This window comes from Strix uralensis, chromosome Z (genome assembly GCF_047716275.1).
Source record: "Strix uralensis isolate ZFMK-TIS-50842 chromosome Z, bStrUra1, whole genome shotgun sequence".
Classification (NCBI taxonomy): domain Eukaryota; kingdom Metazoa; phylum Chordata; class Aves; order Strigiformes; family Strigidae; genus Strix; species Strix uralensis.
In genome coordinates, this window is record NC_134012.1 from 102367861 (window position 1) to 102383855 (window position 15995).

A 15995-nucleotide genomic window follows, 5' to 3' on the forward strand; every position below is an offset into this window, starting at 1 on the left:
CAAACCGTCGGTGTTACCTGGAACACTATCAAAACCGAGCCCCTCACTCTGGTTTATAGCTGCACTTGCGACTGTGATGAGACTTGGCATCTCACGTACAGGTCTGGGAGCCCTGGTTTCTTTTCCTGTGTTTTTTTGCTCTGTCCTAGGCATCCACAGTTCCCATACCAGCAAAGAGCGTTAACCTCAGGCAGGGCTGCTCGTCTGGGAACACGGCCCTGCCCCTCCTTGCTGGCCCAGGCAGCGACACCTCCCTGCCTTTTGGCTGTGCCCTGTCAACATCAGGTGAACATCAAACACTGCCAGTTACAAGCAGCTCATTTCAAGCCATTGTAGCCAGCAGTTCCAGACAAACAATTCCGGGTTTGGTTTCTTACTGACCCATATGTGCACCGTCCCACTTCACCTAGGATTATCTGAAGTAGCAGGGTAAGGAAAGGTTTCCCAAACCACTATATAACAATCTCTTTCTCCCGTACAATCCTGATACTGACTTCAGTGTTTTGAAATCATAACCAACTGCTTAGCTTGTCACTAACTATCTTCATAGTTATCACCTATTCTCCTGCAGAAATTATTGATGGAAACTTCAAGTTCCCACCACTTCCCAGGTTAAGCCTTTGCTATTCTGCACTGACAAACAAGATCTGCTTGTTAATATTACACAGGCAAATGCCTTCTTACCTGGGCAGAAAAGCCATTAAAGAATGAATACCAGATGTGGACTAGCGTGAAAGCAAAGTTTTTGTAGAAAAAATATCTTAAAAACTTGCACATCCTAATGTAAGACCATCGTCCGTGGACCAGCAGCAGTCGTTGCAGGTAGCGGAACTGCCCGAAAGAGTAGTCGCTTGACATGACAGCTTGCATCCCCTCCTGGCCGCTGATTCCAACTCCAATGTGGGCAGCTAAGTCAGTGAGACAAACACCACACACCGTGTTGAACACAGGAGAGGAACGACACAACCGAGGGCAAATCTACTGGTTCCTATTCTCTGCTTCAGGTTCTTCTGCCCCGTTTTGTTTCTGTACAGCACAAAGGCTGCGTTAAAGACTAACAGGACAGTGCACAAGCCCTTCCTTGCCCTGTTATTTACTGCTCACACCTCCACCATCGCTTGGATTCTCTCTCAGTGCTCGTTCCCTCGGAACAGACGCTGGGAAGTTTGACCAGAGAGAACTAAGTGATGAGACAGAGCAAGCAAACCCCCGAATGAACTGGCCAGGCAGTTTACAAACACACTCATAACACAAACCATATCCCAGCGGTTTCCTTCTCAGTGGGATTTCAGAGGAAGCGGTTCCAAGAGCACCAGTTGCAAACAGGAGGGCTAAGCCTCCAAGCAAGGGGCAGCTAAACTATTGCTTCGCTCTTTGTAACACTTCAGTAACCCACAACATGGTAACAGACGTAATTCAAGTCCCTTCTCAGGAAAAAACTAAAATGTATCAGCAAAAACCACTAACCATTTCATAAAGGGCTTCCTCAAAGGGAAAGCACGGGCATGGAAGCTAACAAAACCCGAGTGATGTTAACGTGGGTAATGACACAGACGGTAGAGTCTTCTGAACAAAGAGTAATAGTGAAGAGACTTCAGAAGAACGCCCAGAAGAGATCTTTCCTACCGAGAGAAGTTTTACAGCTGCCTTACTTTTAATCATGTTTACATCATTGGCACCGTCCCCAATAGCCAGAGTAATAGCTTTCTTGTATTTCTTCACAAGGTCGACCACCATGGCCTTCTGCTTCGGCGTCACTCGGCAGCAGATCACAGCCCGGCACTCGCAGGCCAAATCAACAAAGTTCTTCTGCTGCTGTTCTTTGTAAGCTTCAGCCCTTCTTCTCTTCTCAGATTGCTTTTTCTTCTCTTCTGCTGTTCTAGGGAATTTCAGTTTAAGTTTCTTTTTCTTCTTTTTCTTCTCTAGCAGGATTTCATTCTGTGTAACAAAAATATATTATGTTCCCTTCTACGCTATTTCAAGCCGCACTCCAAGCACTACCTATACAACACACAACTTCATTATGCTCCCACTACCCAATTACAGAATTTTCATAAAATCCTCATGCAGAGGAGTGCACAAAGAGCTACAGAAACAAAGAAAAGAATGTACTTGATGGGATTAACAAAAGCAAAATGCTTGTATTTAGTGTCAGAGCACTTCTTGCAGAGTTCAAAGGAATATTTCTTCTAATGGGAACGAATTCACGTTTGAAAACATTCTGGTATTTAAACTCCCCTCTGTCCTATTTCCCCATCTCCTAAAGGAAGCCCGACCACACCCAGCACACGTGGAAGTGCCCTGTAAATTCCAGGGTTAGCTCTGGGGCAGTTTGGCTGGAGCGGGGGTTAACTGAGACCTGCAATTTTATCTGCTGCTCCTGCTAGATTACCTTGAGGAGTCCCCAGCCTGTTCCTAAGCCTCACACACCGATGTAGATTTTTTTAACACAAAATAAAGGTTTAGGGCTGAAACGCTGGAACATGGCAGACTGTTGGTCTTTAGCTGTTCACCAGACTTCCTCCTTTACAGGTGTCTGTAAGAGCAGTCTGCCAACAGCGTGGGTAACAGTCACTGGATTACTGCCAGTCACCTCTCTGCTAAAAGCTCTTTTCTGCTTCCTAAGCTCCCGCCAGAGCACTGTATGGCAGGACTGAGCAGGAAACCTGTCTTTTGTTTCTACCCTTTCACTCCCATCTCTCATTTCAAGCAGGATTTCTGGGCCTATGGTGAAGCCGTGCATCCTGCAATGCCAGCAGTCATCTCTTCCTCATTTTTTTTCCATTAGACTGGAATCCCCACGAAGAATAAATACTCTGAAGATCAGACTGTGCTTTTGCAGGGGCTTGGCTTTACTTTGATGGCAGCTACCAGGGTGATTTGAAAGGCCCAAGGCATTCCTTATTTTACTGAGTGCTATTTTCAACCTCCAAAACCAAAAAATACCAGACAGATGTGTTCAGCTGGTGGTACAACGGCCAAGGTGGACAAATGAACCTAGTCCTCCGTGAAAGACACTGTGACTCAGTGGTACCCCCAAAAATCTCAAATACACGGGAGAAGATCTTTTGCACATACCAGCCAGGAGCCGGTGATGATTAAAGCACGATCTCTACTACCCTGGAAGAAGGGCTCGTTCATTCTTAGAGAGGAGTGGGTACTTGATCCGGCTCTGTTCTTCTGGTTTTCCAACCTAGTTTGAAGAAGAGCGCTGGAAAGAGAGGTGGATACTATTATGGAAAATCAGGACCAATTTTAAGCTAGATCAGCCCCAGAATGAAAATCTGCAAGAAAGAAATGCAATATAAGCTGCAAGGAGTTTTTTTGCCATATATGAAGTGATGTTCTAAGCAGTGCTAGAGCAACAGTGAACAGAGGATCACACTGGTTTGCAAATAACGAAAACATTAGAAAAACAAGTCAGGAATAGTTGTGACACTGTTACAAGGCCCTAGTTCTTCTCCTGGTCCCATGTTTTTTTCCTTGGGTCTAACCATTTTGAGAAATTCGTTACAACTACACGCTGAATACCTTGGATCCACTGTGTTTTTACAGCATAGCTCTGTACCATGTCCAGGAGAATGGGATAGGGTGAAAGACCAGCTGGGGTGAGTTCAGGGACAGGTAGTGAGAGCAAAACCTGGCAACTGCTCAAGATTTGGGCTAGGGAGAGACCTGCAGGCGGGCTCCAGACTTGTCTGAACTACAGGACAAATTTAACATCAACAGTTGTTGACCTAGAATGTATAACCTCCTGCAAACAGGATGTTGCCACCTTTACCCACAATTAAGAGGTTGTCTTGCAAAATTACAATTCTGTAAAAAGCAAAGAGACAGACAATGGACTGCTGATCAACTGCCAAGCAACACTATTCGGTCATTGAAGAGTCACTGTGGGATAAACCAATGTTACTGCTGGGTTAATTTAAAAATGGAACACTTGTAATTCCCACAAAAGAAATCCTTTGGGCTTTTCACTTGCCTGGTATCTTCTCCATAGCAGATTGTTGTTTCTTCTGTTAAGAGTTCACAAGAAAATCCAATATTTTCAGCAGTTTCTACAATAAAAAAGAAAGGATTTACTTAAAGTTGTGTCATGAGTAACTGCTGGGAGCAGCCAGAAGTACCTGAAGTCCTTTTAAGGACAGTCACTCTGACCCACTGAACGCCATTTGTGGAACTGAAATTCTGCATGTTGTAGAAAATCCTCCAGTTTTGATTTCAATGGACTTTCATACTAAGCTTTTCTGGAAGCACGTGCTTTATTTCTAGTCTGCATTTGTCCCAGTTTCTCTCCGAGCCCTTACTCTGTTTTTACTGGCTCTTTGGCTGTAAGTAAACCCACCTTTTTTGTCACCAGTAAGCACCCAGATTTTAATGTCTGCTTTTGAAAGTCTGGAAATAGTTTCTGGAACTCCATCCTGCAGTTTGTCTTCAATAGCTGTCGCACCAAGCAGCTGGAAGGTATTAGAAATACAGCTATTCAGTAGGATAAACATATATAGAAAAATGACTCATTTTCAGTAGAGAATTAAACTATTCTGGACATGTCTTCAAGCCAAGGTACAGCTCAAGCTAAGAATTCAGTAAAGACAAACTCTTGCATGTAGAAGCGACCACACTGCAATATATACATCCTAAACCACACTTCCCTTCATTCTATTAAACTCTAGAATTTGGCGTAGCTCTAAAGCCAATAAAATACTGAGAAGATCTAAATGAAAACTTCGTAATAAACAAGGATAACTTATTTTCAAAAAGATCTGTTTCTTCTTATATAAGAATAAAAGCACACTAAAAATTTAAAGCTTGACTTACAATCAAGTTTTTTTCTATTTCCTCATATACTTTGTCCAGAGCTTCATCACGATTCGTTGTAGCTACACTGGCCTCTGCAAACTTTTTACTCCATGCTTCAAATTCATCATGACTGATGTCTCTGTAGCACAGGCAGAGCGTCCTAAGAGTTTCATTTGCAAAAATCTGTAAAACAATTTTAAAAAAACACATTCACAAAACAAAACCCTTCACTTGCAATCCAAGCGTAAGAGTTAAGATCATAAGCATTTGGTAAATCTGATATAACAAATCTGACTGTGCAGCTAGTCCTGGGTATTTCAGAAATGCCAAAAACTGAATTATAGCTGACAAGGCAGTCTGAGCTGAAAGACTGAAGAGGTGACAAATAGAACAGAGTGTAGTGGTCTGGAATACTGATAATTATGAAGAAAAAGCATGTCAACAACATTTAAGTTGAATTCTCACAAAAAGACAATTAATGCATTTTTAAGAACATGCGTGAAAATTTATATTGCTTTGATTACTTCTCAGGTTTGGGATGACTCGTAGAACCAATTATAGGTCTGCATTTGTCTTAATATCTTAGGAAAAGGAGATTAATAAAATTAGATTATCGTAGAAAATACAAACATACATCTAGTGCTTCTTCTGTAGCTTCTCTCTTTAAATTCCTTGGGTGCAACCGTTCATAAATTACTGTATCAGCCCCTTTACAATATAGTCTGATATTTCCACCTGATTCTTTTACTGTGGAGTAGAATAGGAGAAATGGGACAAAATGTTAAGAGTACATTTAAGTAATGGAATAGTTTCAGATTAGATTTTTCAGTCTATTGCTGTTAAGTACCAAAACTACAAGGTCGTCTTCTTCATCATCTCTAATATTATTCAATTAAGCAACTTGGTTGACAAGCGCATTTCCTCTTCTCTCTCATGACAGGAGAGGTTATTTAAACTCCCAAGGATTATGTTTTTGATAATGGTTCGTATAGTATTAACATCTCACTTGCCCATAGGAGCTGGGCAGACACATATGCTAGAGATACAATGCACCGTAATTACAGTCTTAAACAACAACAGACCTCTAACTGATTCAAGACTGACTTCTTTAAAGAGAGTCAAAATCAAAACTAAAGAGCTATTTACACCTCAACTGGCAATCCTAGTATTCCCATAGCTAGAGGAACATACAACTTGTCTGTTTTCTGAGGAAAAAGGGGAATAAATCATCTTTGCAGCAATTCTTCAAGCTTCTCCTAAAGAGAGCTGAGATTGTCTGCAGCAGAGGCCATGTCTGGACACCAGGACTGTCTAGCAGACACACTTGCACCTGATTACAGAGCCTCTCTTTTGCTATCCAGAGCTTTGTGGATTAAAATCTATCCTAGGACTGTGTGTTACACAGCCCTAATTCTTGACTTCAACTTCCCTTGCAGGTACTTCTTCACCTATGAAATACAAGTGACCTTTTCTGTAAAGGTTGGTTGCAACCAGCTTACCAATGACAGACATCCGCTTTCTGTCGCTGTTGAAATCCAAGATAGCAAGGACGTTGTAAGTTCTTTCAATCCCCATTTCACTTATAGTGATAGTGTTTTGCGTTCGGGAAAGAAAAACATAGCCAAAGTTTCTGGCTGCTGTAACCAGGGCCCCTTCGTCTGGGGAAGCTGCTTGGTAATTGAGCTGACCTGTAACGTGGGAGAAGGAGAAAGGCAGGATACACCTGAGCATTACAGGGGCACTCGACACCACAGCTGGAAAATTCACAGCCGTTCTTTAGAGCGCTTGAGAGCTGGATGTGCCAGTCCTTCCCCTTTCTGAGGCGGGGTCTAATACACTGCAGCAGCACCCGACAGCAGTGCACACAGAGGAGAGGGACCAGCAACACCCCCCTCCCCTTTTTCATTACACACACTTTCCAAACACCACACGTCGCTGAACCTCTTCCCTCCAGGTATAAAAGCAACAACTGTAACTTGTCTCAAAACAATTACAACTTAAATATCTTAAGTTCTCAATACATTCATTTATGCATTTTCAAAGGAAGCTCCAGAAGAAGCTCAGCCACAGACACCGATACAGTGTAGTGGAAACAACCCCAAAAACATTAGGAGGAGGAGCAAGAAAGGGCAGGAGACTGCCAGTTTCACAGAGATCTCGCAAAGATGGGAGTAGAGCAGTGTTACTCTTCAATGTTTTAACTGAATCTTCCAACCTTATTTTTCACTTTCATGAATTCTTCAATAGTTGTTCACCTCTGAATTTAGTTTTGTCACATTTTTGTTATGCATTTTGCTTATTTGCTGCCAATACTCTTAGGACAGACATACATGATTTGTGCAGGTCTGTGGGGCTGTGAGTCAAAGAGTAAGAGCATGAAACCCTCGTGCTGAAAACACTCATTTTTCCACACTGAAAACAAGTTTCCAAAGATGTTTGTACTTTCACATATGTAGGTGGAACCAGAGACACTGCTAGTGTCATTATCATTGTGTTAGACGTTTATGCTTTTGAGATTTTAAAGATGTATTTGAACAGAGAGAAGACCCATAACATGAAAACACAAGACTGTATAAACTGTTCCCCCACCTCTCTAAATCTGTTGTTTAAGATGCACATTTGTCACAGCTGCAACTGTCATAAAGACAGTCCTCCTTCCGTAAAGGCTCAGATAAATTCAGCACAGGGAACAGCATCGGCTCTTGCTTTTGTTTAATTTAAAAGAGCAGCCTAACACTCCTCCTCACTTCTGGGATCGGCGTTAGTTTTGGGCCTCTCCCTTGTGCAACTGGATTTGAATTATTCTTTCCATTTACATGAGAAAAAAAAAAACAACTGAAAAAAATACTCACCATCAGAAGTGTCAACCATGACTGTGTGACAAATGGCAAGCAGGAAAAAGAACTTTTGAATTTCTGGCTCCTTTCCAGATTTTATTTGCTCTATCAGATAGTGATCATAGAATGAGAACTTTCCATCTGCATACATGTTCCAGCTGAAATCCACTTGCTGGTCAGAAAGGAGAAGAGACAGTTGGAGTTATTTCACGCACAACTGCTTTGTGCCCACCTGCATCTCTTCATACTCTGGCAAGGGAAGGTTCTACGGACCGTAGGGACTTCAGGGCCAGACTGGACCGACCTACCTCTGGGTGGCTCTGAAGCTGCCCTGCTCCATCCCGGCACTCTCCTGCAATGCAAACAACCACCACTTAGGAGACACAGCACAGAAAAAACAAAGTTCTTACAACTCGTTCACAAAGCAAAAAAATCTGTGGAGTATCTGCCACACTAGAATAGCTCAGATTTTAAAAAAAGCAAATTAATTCCCAGCCACAGTACCTTTGTATACTAGTGACACCAAAGCAAATATAAGAAAAAAAAGCACATGGTGGAATTGTCATAAAACATCCATGTTGGCTTAACACAGTTTTCACTGTCGGAAAGTCCTCATCTCTCTTCAGAGGCAGGATGTTTAGAAAGCACATGGCATTAGCACACTGTGTTCCTTGTTATTTGAACCGACCAAACAATCGTTTTGGAGCAGATATGCTGCATATTTATTTTTTATAATTAACTGACGCCAAAACAGAAAACTGCTGCTCTTAATAAATTTTCTTATTTGTTTCGAGATTCATTTTGTCCCTGAAGTGTTTCTACCAACAATAAAGCATTCGTAAATTGCTCATTTCTGACTTTTCTGCTGGGAATTTCCACTCAAGTCCATCAGTTTCCACTTTTTAAAAGGGAAAACGGTGGGAAAACACCAACAGTTCAATTTTACTAGAGCTTTACTCAAAGCTACGGCTAAATTGTGGGGGTTCAGCTGAAGCTAAGACTCATAAGCACCTGATGTCAAACCAGCATTAATTCCCACTCCATCGTACAGGCTGGTCAGCGGCTGCCAGCTGCGCTACGCAGGGACTGGGGGCGTCTCCCCTCCGTGCTCCCGCCACAGCACAGGGTTTTTGCTACAGGGCGCAGCAGCACGGCACAGACTTACCGTATCTTTGGCCGTTTATGCAACATTTTTTAAACGTCATGATGTTCTGCGTAAGCGTTCCCGTCTTGTCAGAGAAGATGTAGTGGATCTGCCCCAGCTGCTCGTTCAGCGTGGTGGTTCTGGCCTTCGCAGCCGTGTCCTTCTCGGGGTAATACATCTGCAGGTCCCAGTTGATAAAATAGCTTTGGCCCAGACGAATCACTTCAACGCTGAGGGAAAGAAAATCAATGTTTTCACTCCCAGCTGCATCTCTTATTTCAAAATAACAACGTATGATCAGATCCAGGGGACTGTGACTCTTTTTGAGGACCCAGATTGCTCAGACAGCTGCCCAGGAGCTTAAGGCAAAGCAATGACATTTCCCAGCACCTCAGAGCACCATCACCCAGCCCAGGCCACTCAAACTGATGTTGCACCACACAGCTCAGCTCCAACACTGCCCCAGTAACAGTGGAAAAGCCTCTATGGCCTTATCAAGCCCAAAGCACCAGTGGTGCTGCTCCTGTAACAAGCAGAAATCCCACTTGGGAATGGCATTTTAAGTACAATTTGGAGAAGAGCAGGTAGGAGGCTGGATGACTTCAAGTATGTTACAGACAGGTTTGTCAAGGGCAAAATTATTCACACTGCATGGAGCAGTAAGGCCACTCTTTTCAGAATAAATCTGGAAAGTATGATTTTTCTATTTTAATTTTATTTTCAAGTAGTTTCCTCCATGCACTGTGACTGTAGAGTTAGACTGAGAGATTAAAGTCTCTCAGTCTCACTTTAAAAAGCCTCCAATTTTGTCAGAGATCACTATTTGGGAGAATTTTTTTCCTTACTTAAGGTATAGAGCAGATATCCTTAATACTGTAAGGAAAGCTTAACATCTTTAAATTCTGAGTCAAAGATCCCCAAGTGATGATTTTACATGAAAGGAATACAGATCACTTTCTTGTAAAATCTCAGTGAAAAGGGTGAGTGTATCCAATATCTTTTCAGTAAGACAGAATTAACACGCTTTCCCATCCAATGTAAAGCTGCATTTTTTATCATCAATGGGAAATTAGGTCCATTCACCATTAATCCCTAAGTTAAGCAATTCAACCTTATTACCAGTTCAGCTATTAAAGGCCAAGGTATTTATGTACCTCACATAGAGGGAAATGGGAACCATGGTGTTCAGAACAATGATATATCCCCAGAAATTCAGGAAGCCACGATACGGAGGACTGAAGTCTTCTGCATCATAGAGGTACCAAGACAAGTTGCCAATCTGCTGCTCCCAGTATGTGTGTCCAATGGCGAGGCCGGCCGACAGCAGGATGAGCACAACAAAAATCTACAGGGTACAGAGAGAGGCCTCTCATGCTTCAGAAACACTTCCTCAACTTAAATCCCAAATCCCCACGTTCAAAATAGAGTATTACGTGTATTTGTAAGTAAGAAGAAGGGGAGCAACCCTTTCCCACAAAAGGGTCTCTTCAAATAATCTGGGTTGTGAGTTTAGTCTGTTCCCTGAGCATCGATTTTGTGTTTGCAGGTTTATTTAAGCAGGCAGCGAACAGGGTACACGCACGTGCTCGGAGCAGGGGCAGCACCGCAGCCGTGCGAAGTGAGCGCCTCTGCCTGCCCCCAGCCCAGCTCCTCTCCCCCCGTCCCCGCTCCAGGGAGTCACCCTCAGCGGAGCGCGGGCATAGGACAGCGGATGTCCCTCACACACGCCCCGCGGGTGCCGACCGAAGACAAAACCCACGGGTGTTGAACCTGCCAGGCTGAACCGGCCGTCGGACCAGGACCTGGGCCTCAGGTCCCTGACCAGCAGCGTGGTGCAGACAAGCAGAAGCACCTGCAACACCCGTCTTGAAGCACTTTTCTGCCTCACACCTGTAGTTTAGGGTCACAGATTCCACCAACAGCGAGTCACCTTTTTGGATTCCATCCTAGTTCACCCCAACTCATCAGGTCAAAACAAAGTAGAAACTTACTTATTACACCAAAAGAAAAAAAAAAAGCTTCCTAAATTTGCATTCACTCTATTCACTTAAAAATGAACTCAAACATCTGAATTTTAAACAAAAAGGCTTACAGTATAAACCATGTAATTCATAAGGGAGTCAATTTTTGTCCTTTTAAATCTCGTCTTTCCACTGTTTTTCATTATTTTTGTATCAGCACCTGAAAATAAAGAAAAAAAAAAAAAGGAAAGATACAATACACAAAGTATTGTAAATGCTAGTATTACTATTTTACAGAACTGGGACATAAAACACAGTCATTTATAAGATAAAGATGTCATTTCACTCTGTAGGGCATGCTTTTAGTCAGTAAATATTACACACCTTCAATTCATAAATACCTGCAAATATGACCACTCCATGGCAGAAATCTGTATTCCTGATTTTACATCCACGTAATAAAATCTTATCAGCATCCAGGGAATAACTCATGTTTCTCCAGAATAATGTTCCTGCAAACTTATCCAGTCGGTTGTTAGGCTCTTCACATTCAATCAGACCTAAAAAATTTGGAGGAGATGATGTTTAATATACAACAGTTAAATAAAAGTGCATTGATTTGTACCCACCATAGAAGTAGTTTTACTTCACGAAGTTGTTTTGCTTGAGAAAGCAAGTGTTCTGAATAAACAATTTCTCTGAAATTTATGGAGTACAAACACTCAGTGCTGTACTGCCTATATGTTAAATACAGTATCTTAGGGTGGTATTTTGCTTTCCAGACTGAAGCAGCAAGGAACAATCCACTTCTGCACCAAGCCCAGCACACACAGCATTCAGTGCCAAACAGGACACTTTTTGTTCACCTTTTCTTTTAACATTTCTCAGCCTTACCAAAGGCCTGCCTAGAAGAGCGTGCGTCTCCCTGGATCTCACACCGCAGCGTGACCGCAGCGTGCCGCTCGTTCTGCCACTGCAGACTTGCTAATGCTGATCCCTCCCACGAGGGAAGACAACTCGCGTGCGACACACTGCGACAGGCGCAGCCGCTGCGCGGGTGCCCGACGTTACGGCTGAAGGAGTGACGTTCTGCTTTCACTCCTGGGATGTGCCCTATTCCCACTGCCTGCTTTATGACTATTCATTTCCATCCCCAAAACTGAGCTCATCCTAAAACTTTGGTTCATGCTGCATTTACCATTATGAAAACTCTGTTTCAGACATAAAAAACCTGTAAATATCAGCGCAGCTGCCGATGGCCACAGGGGAGCACAGCGTGGCCATTTCAGGCCCAAACACTGCTGTTCTCGTCAAGACCGGTGCATGTGCAAGGAAGAGTAAAACTACAGGCACAGGCCACTGAAACGCTTTCACAGTCTCACAGCAAGTTGTGGCCTCCTGAACCAGAGCCGACGTCTTTGGGGGCAGCCTCTTCTTCCATAGCAATTCGCTCGAGACCTTCTTTGAAAGCACAAACTTTTTACGTCCACAAGATATTTTGGCAAACTGTGAATTTTAGCTTAACTATGTATTGTGTGAAAAAGCGTCTCCCTTCTGTTTATTCTGAATGTGTCAGTTGCTCATTTCACCTCGTCTTCCTCATTTCTCACACTGCAGGAAGCCAGGAACAGTCCCTAGTTGCTTACTTCTCCACGTCACTCGGTTGTAAGTATTCTTTTTTTTTTTTTTTTTAAGCATTTGCAATTTTAGGATGGCTAAAAAGTCAGCTTGAGATAAAACTCTGTGTCAGATCTCAGAAAGAGAAGGGATTCCTGCCCTTCAAGTTTCCACAACGCGCACGGAAAGCTAGATCATAATGATAAATGTGAAAAGGACAATAGAAGATATTTTCCAGATCCAATCCCAACAGTAGGCTTTTTTCCAAAGACAACAGGCAGGCAAACAGTAGTAAGGGGCCCCATCCCCTCTACCCAGTGTGCCGTAGCTCATTCGTGGCAAAGGCCTCATCATCAGACAGACTATACTTTGCTCAGCAGCACAATTTCCTTGTGCAATTTGCTTACGCTGCCTCGTGACAAAAGCCAGGAAGCCACCAGCTCCAGAATCACAAGCACCACTGGCAACGCTTCCGTCCCCACCCACAGTTTATTTACTTGTAGCATGAACTGCTTGAGCAACATCTAATCATTGTAAGAATATAACAGTACAAACCGTTAAAGTCTGCCATCGCACTTTCTTCTTGAAGATATCTGTGTGTGACCTCAAGTGCCATTTTGAATTTTAAGTTAGTCTCACTAAGAAGAAAGGATTAAAAAGGTCATTTCATAAAACATGGATACAGGAAAGGAGTTTGAACAAAACTAAATTAAGGAAATCCATATGTCACAGGTACCAAGCTCCTACTTGGAAGCAAAGCCACGTGCACACATGGCTACGGAGCATTCAGGAACCGTGTGACTAGCTCTTACACTGGCTGCTTTGCTTCACAAGAGAAATCTTACCCCTTTACCTCTGCTCACTGCAGGTCAGGGAAGCTTCTCACAATCACTGTTTCACTAATGGAATAATTCAGTTTGAAGTAAAGGTTATTTGAAAGCAGTATTGAGTAACTGGTACTGTTAGAAGCTCCAATAGAGAACAAACCTTTCACGACACAAACAGATCCTCGCTCTGCGTAATGTTATAAATTACCAGTTTTAAGATTACTAAACGTTGAGTGAGGAATACACTGCTCATTCAGAAAAACTAGCACTTCACCTCATTAGGTGAAGTCCATCTCCTTACAGACTTTTCTAAAAGAATTCAGCACTAGCTCTCCTGACAACACAAACTAGAACATTTACAAAGCAACGTGACAGAGACAGTAAGATTTACACTATCTAAGCAGTTTCTCTGGAAAAATTCCACAGAAAAATATGTCTTTTTGTTTCCCCACTCTGACAGGGAATAAGAGAAGTTTAAAATAATAGAAAAGACCAGACTGGAAGAGAGCTCTGGTATCAACAGTCCAACCTCCTGCTGGAAGCGGGACATCAGATGAGGTTACCCAGGGCCCCATCAAGCCAAGCCTTGACTGCTTCCAGTGAGAGAAACTCCACCACTGCTCTGGGCAACCTATTGCAGTGGTAAAAAAATCATCCACCATGAAAACAATTGTTCTTGAATGCAGACAGAATTGCCCCTGGAGCTACTTGTATCCACTGCTTCTTGCCCTGTCAATGTGCACCCTTGTGAAGGGAGTATTTCCTCTGTAACTACCTTTGAGACGCTGAAGACCGATTAAATCACCCTTCTCTTCTCCGGGCTGAATAAACCCAAGTCCTTCACCCTTTCTTCCTACGTCATGTTCTCCAACCCTTCAGACATCTCTGTGGCACTCCAGTGGATCCTCACCAATTTTTAATGATCCTTCAATTGTGGGAATCACAAACTGGACACAGTTTTCCAGACGTGGTTTAACAAGTGACAAGTAGAGTCCAAAGTACACACATCTTGCTCTTTTACCAGAAAGCTAAAATTAAATCCAAGAAATCCTTAAATAGAGCCTTACCCATCTAGTTCAGCTGTCTCTACATAGCAGAGACTGTTTGGTTCTGAGCTGGATAGCAGCAAAATATCAGCCTAGAAAACCAAATAAATAAGCATCAAATAAATCCAAGTCAAGATTCATACAGAACTCTGTAGAAACATGAAACAAATATATCTAAAGCACTTACAGGAACGAAAGTGTTTTTCTTCAGACGAATGATATCACCAACTTTAATATCTTTCCATTTTGTGTTTTTGAACCTAATATCAAGATAGTTTAATAATTATTACTGTTTAATCTAGAACACTATGCACTCTATAAATCCTGAAACGTTGAACTTCCCTTAGTACAAAAACATTACACTTTGGTAAGGTGTGCTTTTTGGTTTTGGAAACTGCAATTTAGTTGAGGGTCTGTAACTTAGAAGTTAACCTGCCTCTTCTCTTCCCTCTTCACCTGCATATGAATTTCTGCCTTCCTCTCCAAAGAAGTTGCTCTTAGCACAGATTTAGTGCCACAGAATTAAGTTTAAATTACTCCTTTGGGCAATTCTCTTCCATTTTAAATTAGGTTTTCACACAGACAGTAGAGAACAAAAAGCTGAACTTTCTCTAGCATCTGTAGTTTAAGATCTGTAATGAAATTCAGTAACAAGGCAACAAACATTATTTACAAAGTTAAGAGGGGAACAGTACAAACCTTCCATCCCTGATGACTTCGCATGTCCTGTTATTAACCTCGTTGTCCATCCTGTGACGAGCCTGAAAACCAGGAGTAGAGAATGTACTCCCTACTGTGTATCACAATTAAAGAAATGAACTACACCGTTTTCTTTTGCTTTTCATATTAACAAAACATGTTTCTTACAATGTCATCCACTAGGTCTTTGACGGCAGTTATTCCCAGCACCAAGAGTAAGGGCACCAGTGTTGTATACCATGACAGGGTAGTTATTTGGGGAATTGACTGCAAAAGACAAATAAAATCAGTTCAGTACAGGATTATCAATCAAGCTCAATTCAGAGACATTTCATAGTGATCTGACTATAACTTAAGAAAGAAAACCAACACATCAGAAAGAGAATTTTAAAGCAGGTGTGAAGATGAACAAAGCTCTTGGGGAGGGTTTGACTGTGCTGCCCTACTTCAGCATCAGCTTCCGTAACACCTGCAGTTGCTCCTATCTTCTGTTGGCACTTCCGATTCATGAGTGGAACTTAAGGCCATCATGTTTTACAAACTAAAGGAAACATCCTTCCCCCGTGAAATTCATGAACGCTTCAACTATCTCATCCTAGCTAATACAAAGCTAGGGTAGGTTGTTCCAGATTTCTGCCAAGATGGGCCTAGTTTCTGCAGCAGTTCAGATAGAGTCACTTACGAAGTACCCCACAATTTCCCGACAGGATAGCACTGAACTGTGCCGTAAGTATTACTCAGCTCAGTAGCTGAGCACCTCAAATTCACTTTACAGTTAGTATTCTCTCTCTGTCTTTCTTACCTGCAAAATGAGAAGAACAAGGAAATAGAAGTTGGCTGCTCTTTTAAACTGTTCAAACAGATTCAGAGGTAAAAATGTGATAGGGTTGTACTTGTATGTCTTAATTGCATTTCCCTGTTGAAGAAAACCAAACGTCATTCACAACAGCAGATTCTTCTTACATTACAAATGTCCAATGCATATTTTTAAAGCATTTTACTAGTGAAATCTTTCCTATGAACTTTGTTAGAGTTGGACCTTTCCTCAACAGTTTAACATGGGT

The 15995-nt window shown here is 42.3% G+C and overlaps 1 protein-coding gene across 2 annotated transcripts in view; it reads right to left on the minus strand.

Annotated features, from left to right (window-relative positions):
• ATP8B1 (ATPase phospholipid transporting 8B1) overlaps positions 1-15995 on the minus strand; it is a 39506-nt gene that overhangs the window by 5372 nt on the left and 18139 nt on the right. For both annotated transcript variants that reach the window (XM_074857321.1, XM_074857322.1), the window contains exons 5-24: positions 15734-15847; positions 15100-15198; positions 14932-14993; positions 14420-14492; positions 14254-14324; positions 12915-12997; positions 11144-11302; positions 10874-10962; positions 9936-10126; positions 8803-9011; positions 7946-7989; positions 7653-7809; positions 6300-6488; positions 5435-5547; positions 4819-4983; positions 4346-4457; positions 3983-4058; positions 3079-3211; positions 1653-1938; positions 685-908 (exon numbers count right to left, since the gene is read on the minus strand). In XM_074857321.1, coding sequence (XP_074713422.1) covers positions 685-908; positions 1653-1938; positions 3079-3211; positions 3983-4058; positions 4346-4457; positions 4819-4983; positions 5435-5547; positions 6300-6488; positions 7653-7809; positions 7946-7989; positions 8803-9011; positions 9936-10126; positions 10874-10962; positions 11144-11302; positions 12915-12997; positions 14254-14324; positions 14420-14492; positions 14932-14993; positions 15100-15198; positions 15734-15847 — 2649 coding nt within the window. The remainder of the gene's footprint in view (positions 1-684; positions 909-1652; positions 1939-3078; positions 3212-3982; positions 4059-4345; positions 4458-4818; positions 4984-5434; positions 5548-6299; positions 6489-7652; positions 7810-7945; positions 7990-8802; positions 9012-9935; positions 10127-10873; positions 10963-11143; positions 11303-12914; positions 12998-14253; positions 14325-14419; positions 14493-14931; positions 14994-15099; positions 15199-15733; positions 15848-15995) is intronic.